This window comes from Mastomys coucha, unplaced genomic scaffold (genome assembly GCF_008632895.1).
Source record: "Mastomys coucha isolate ucsf_1 unplaced genomic scaffold, UCSF_Mcou_1 pScaffold5, whole genome shotgun sequence".
Taxonomy (NCBI): domain Eukaryota; kingdom Metazoa; phylum Chordata; class Mammalia; order Rodentia; family Muridae; genus Mastomys; species Mastomys coucha.
In genome coordinates this window covers 48676892-48682408 of record NW_022196911.1, presented here as the reverse complement: position 1 = coordinate 48682408, position 5517 = coordinate 48676892, and the positions used below count along the sequence as shown (strand labels likewise).

At 52.5% G+C, this 5517-nt stretch overlaps 1 protein-coding gene across 1 annotated transcript; it reads left to right on the top strand.

Moving 5' to 3' along the window:
- Positions 1–2083: 2083 nt before the first annotated feature.
- On the top strand, positions 2084–5517 carry Il13 (interleukin 13). Its single transcript, XM_031353838.1, has 4 exons — positions 2084–2292; positions 3604–3657; positions 4245–4349; positions 4665–5517. Exons 1-4 carry the CDS (start codon positions 2152–2154, stop codon positions 4761–4763), a joined length of 399 nt encoding a protein of 132 aa, XP_031209698.1. The 5' UTR covers positions 2084–2151; the 3' UTR covers positions 4764–5517.

Here is a 5517-nt window from a genome sequence, read left to right as displayed (position 1 = left end):
ATTTCGTCTTAAAAAAAAAAAAACCCAGAAATTAAAGGGGGGGCGGGGGGAGTCGGATAGTAGTGGTATTTGCCTTTAATCTCAGCACTTGGAACGCAGAGGCAGATGGATCTGAGTTCAAGACCAGCCTGGACTACAGAGCGCGTTCTAGGATTCTCAGGGTTACACAGGGAAACTCTACCTCCGAGGGGGAAAAAAAAAGTTCTCAATTCTCCCACTTGCAGCGGGGCGGTGGCCCCTCTCTCTCCTGGTGGCGTGTTGGCGGCGGCGGCAAGGGGCAGATGCAGGCGCGCGATGTTCTTGGGTGCGCAAAGGCGCTTGGGCCGCTGATCCAGCGGTCCAGCTGGGACCGTCCCGTTTCGCACGCCGGGTGGTGGCCGCTTCCCCGCGGGGCAGCTCTGGCCGCGCCTTCCCGGAGACCACGGAGGAGGCGGCGCGGGCGCCCTCTTATCGACCCCATCTCCCGTTACATAAGGCCGCGCCCCTATCTCCGCGGGCTATCGCCGCGCCAGTGCGCCTTCTCCCACGCGCGGTAGGGGGGGCGCCTACCTGCAGCTCCCCGCACCCCTTCTGCTTGTCTTGAGGGGCAGGGACGGTTGACTCACCCTTGCAGCGCCCAAGGTGTTTCCCCAAGCCTTTCCCCACCCTAAGAGACCTCCAAGGGATCTGCCACTTTGCCCTGTCCTCCAGATTGAGAAACTGAGGCCTCACAGGGGCCACTTGGCTAGGCAAGGCACTTCAAATCCTGTGAGGGCACAAGGGGCAGAGGCAGATAGATTTCCAGTTCCTACATCTGTAGACGGTCGGGGGAAACCTCCACTGTGGACAGAAAGCTGCCATGTTGTGCCCAGTGAGAAGACAGCAGGGCAAGGCTAGGTCCTGCAGGAGTGAGGGCGTTAGAGTCCCTTGAGGAAATTTGTGAGAAGATGGAGTCTGGCTGAGGAGAAGAAACGGGTGGGGGAAGAGTTTAAGAAAGGAGAGGGGCCATGGAGGGGCCGCTGCTGGCCTAAGGGAGGAAGTGGGTGAGGGTGCATCTTGACATCACTACCCAATAGGCAAATGCTGCGGCCTCTGCAGGGGGTGGGTCGCTCGCTATGAGGAAAGTGTAGGGAAAAGGCTATGTGCGAGTGTCTCTGCAGCAGAGGAGCTGCCCCTCCAATCATTCTCACCATTCTAGGAAATTTGAGGCCCTTGCAGGACAGGCGCAGCTTCTGCCGAGACGCGGGGGTGGGGTAGGAGTGGGGGTAGGGGGGAGTGTGGTGGCCACAGTCTCGTCTGTATCAACAGCATTAATGCTCTTTGGCCTGGGCTGGAGTTTGAGCCACTTGCTGCCGACCCAACCCAGATACAGTGTCCCAGCAGAAGGGCCAAGAGAAGACATGGGTAGGGCCATGTCCAAGCTGCGTATTGGCAAAATTAGCATCGGAAGAGATTTACTCATTAAAGGTCAGGGGAATACCTAAGCTGGCTGCGTTTCAGTGAACCCTTGGGCAGTACAAACGTCTATACCCCTCCCACTCATGAAGCTGAGGTGCAGTAGTGTGGTCGGAAGTGACTCCTTATTCTCTTTGTCCTGTTTGAGTTTTGTATCCAAACCATGCATTGCTTTGTGACTTATGAGATAAAAAAAAAAAAAAAAAAGGAAGGAAAGAGAAAGAAAGAAAGAAAGAAAGAAAGAAAGAAAGAAAGAAAGAAAGAAAGAAAAGGAAAGAATTCTCATAGCTAATAGACTCACTTGCCCAAGGGCTGACAGGCACTTAGTGACCCAAAGGGATCAGTATTGGGCTAGCTACCCAGGAGCTTGGGATGGTCAGCGGGTGGAATTACTGGGGCGGAAGTTAGCTTTGCTGATGCCCAACTGTAGAAATAAGCCACCCAGAATGTGGAAAGTCTGTCCCAGACCCTTCTCAATAAATCCACCAAATCAGACTCTTTCCTTTAGAGGGCACTGGATTTTCCAAAAAAGAAAAAAAAAATCGAGATGAGTAAAGATGTGGTTTTCAGATAATGCCCAACAAAGCAGAGACCAGAGGTGAGGCGTCATCACTCTGGTTTATAAAAGCTGCTTCGCCAGGCTAAGGCCACAAGCCAGCAGCCTAGGCCAGCCCGCAGTTCAACAGCTCCCTGGTTCTCTCACTGGCTCTGGGCTTCATGGCGCTCTGGCTGACTGCAGTACTGGCTCTCGCTTGCCTTGGTGGTCTCGCCACCCCAGGGCCAGTGCCGAGATCCGTGTCTCTCCCTATGGCCCTTAAGGAGCTTATTGAAGAGCTGAGCAACATCACACAAGACCAGGTGAGTAGCACACAGGCCTTCCCGGAAGAGGTCATGAGCAGGCTGGGTCTGTGCCTGCGTGAATGACGGAAGAAGCCCTCAGTCCCTGGGCTCAAAAATGAGGAAGAAGAACAGTTAACTTTGGGGTGCAACAGTGTATGGACAGTGAAGGAACCGCCAAAGAAAAGACCTTTACAAGAGGACAGATTTAATCTAAGAAAACCCATGGAGGAGAGGCCTCTGGATGGGGTAGCCAGACAGCTCTCTGACTGCTCATATCCTAGGGATAGTTATGGGGACAGGGAAAAGTTGGGATATTGGTCCAAAGCTTGTTAGGGGTAGTCAAAGAATGGCAAGCAAGAGGGCCAGGTGATCTTATCTGGCCTAGTCATTATCAGGGATCTGCAGGAGTGGCAGCCACTCTTTATCCAAAATGGAGGATTTTCTCAAAATGGTGTGGCCATGGCTAACAAATGGACTTTGCAGGGGTTAGCATAGTCACTCAGGGCCTGGCCCCATTTCTACCAGCTCGGGACTCTTCCACAGAGGAAAACAGGAACGAGCCAGCAGCTTCCTAGAACCATCTGGCATCTGCCAACTGGATTTCCTATGCCATGTCCAACTGGATTTCCTAACCCATGTCCCTGTCACAATTTCAGTCAGTGGGACAGAAGGACTCAGTAATACCAATTCCTCTCCCTACGGGCAAATCAGCTCACAGCGTCCGCCCATTGATTACTGCCAAGCCTGGTGCTGGATGCTGTGCCGTCTTTACTGACATCCCCAGAGGCAGACATTTCCTTCTGTGAGGTCCAGGGATGTTAATGTCAGACTCAAGCCTTTTAAGAATCTCACCTGAGGCCTCGTGTGTGTGTGTGTGTGTGTGTGTGTGTGTGTGTGTGTGTGTGTGTGTGTGTATGTGTGTGTGTATGTCCTTAACATAGTGTCCCATTCAGAGAAGAGAGAAGTGGTACACTAGGCTCCCACTGCCTCCCATCTGACTTAACGAGGTCAACAGCAGCCTCTCCCACTCCTTCTTTACCAAACCTCACTCTGGCCTTCTCTGTAGACTCCCCATCCTCCTGCCCAGACTGTGGCAAGCTTCAGATAAGGCATTTCCCCTGCCAACAGCCACTCAGTTTCCCCCTTTCAGCTCCAAGACTCTATTTCTTGCCCTAGCTCCTTGAGCAGACTAGACACCGAAGCATAGGGTGTTGAGGGGTTGTCAAGCCAGACTCTATGCTACCCTAGGGGTGCTGGTAGGCCTGGCCTGGCTGGGGTAGGCCTGTGATTCCTGATACCATTCTGCTCATGGTCTCTTTGCTTCCTCAGACTCCCCTGTGTAACGGCAGCATGGTATGGAGCGTGGACCTGGCAGCTGGCGGGGTAAGGAGCCTGCGCTGAGGGGATGTGGAGGTGGCTGTGGGCTATGGGCTTCTTTTCTCTAAGCCCAATTCATGTAGCTAGGGCTTTCCAGACAACCTTCAGAGATCGGCATGCCTGGAATGTCAGGACTTTAGAGGTTGAGGCAGGAGGATTACCATGAGTTTGAGGTCAATCTGGCCTATAATCATAAGTTCCAGGCTGGCCTGGGCTACAGAAAGATATCCTCCCCCACAGAAAGCAATTGAAAAAGCAAACTCTAGAACAGCCCTTCTCAACCTTCCTAATGCTGCCACCCTTAAATACTGTTCCTCATGCTGTGGTGACCCCCGACCAGAAACTCGTTTCATCGCTACTTCATAACTGTAATTTTGCTGCTCTTCTGGATCATAATGTAAATATTATATGTGAGATGTCTGGTATGTGGTCCTCAAAGAGGCCAAGACCCACAGGTTGAGAACCACCGCTCTAGAAGCTACTCCCCTATTCCCCGTAATTTAGGCTCCTCCTACCACCGGTACCCACCTGGCCAGTTCAACGACCTTCCTGTGACCTGAGCCAGGCCTGACATTTGCCCTCTTTTCCTACAGTTCTGTGTAGCCCTGGATTCCCTGACCAACATCTCCAGTTGCAATGCCATCCACAGAACCCAGAGGATATTGCATGGCCTCTGTACCCTCAAGGCCCCCACTCCGGTAAGGCCTGTTCCATCCTTGAACCCATTCCTGCTAGCTGGGATGGACATTCCACGTGTGTGTCCACCCAGGAGCGAGTCCACTGTGCCAGTAGGGACCCAGACTTAGGGAGTTACAGTGCTTGGGCTCAAGGGCTCCCAACTTTCCCGTGAGCCTCAGTTTCCACAGTTGTAAAGTAGAGGCAAAACCAGACCCCACCTGGCAGGGACTTTTGGGAGCATCATGAGGGCCCGTCCCTGGAAAGCCCCTGTTGAAAGCCAGCTGTCCTTGACCTTGGCGTCCTTCTAATGGGTGGGCCTCTCTGTTGTTTCACAGGTTTCCAGCCTCCCAGATACCAAAATCGAGGTAGCCCAGTTTATAACAAAACTGCTCAGCTACTCAAAGCAACTTTTTCGCCACGGCCCCTTCCACTGAGGAGAGACCAGCCCTGGACATCTCAGCTGCGGACATCTCAGTTGTGGACTCATTTTTCCTTTCTCACATCAGACATTGCTTGGGGAGGCAGGGAGAGGAGGGTTAGAGAGGGATGAAGTTGCCTCAGCTTTGACCTCAGCCTGCACTGCCTGCCTAGTGCTCGGGTCTCAGCCTGGCAACACGCCCCACCCCCTCACCCCGCCCTCGTCATCCCATCCCTACAGCAAACTGGAGCAAAACAGTGAGTCCAGCCTGTGGCCTGGTCCACACAGGACAACTGAGGCAGACAGCAGCTTGGGCACATTTCTTCTTGATCTTATTTATTATGGTTGTATGTTATTTAAATGAGTCTGTCAGTATCAAGGTGGGGAAAATGGTTTGCTGCCTCTGCCCTGGGGGCTCCAGCATTGAAGCAGTGGGCTCTGGGGTCCCTGACAATATTACTGTATACACAATTCTGCTACCTCACTGCAGCCTCCAGGTCTCAGGCCAGGCAGGAGACAGGAGAGAAGGCCAGAGTGACGCTCCTGTCTGCCACGGCAGCAACCAGCCCTCAGCCATGAAGTAACTTATTGTTTTGTTCTTATATTTAAAGTATTAAATAGCTTAGCAAAGAGTTAATAATATATGAAAGAATGGCCTGTTACATTCAAGGTGGTGTGTAGGGAATGGGGGGAGGGTGGTAGGTTTGTCACTGTACAAGTTTTTCATTGACTGTCAAACTAGAAACCGGAAATAAAGATGGTGACAGATA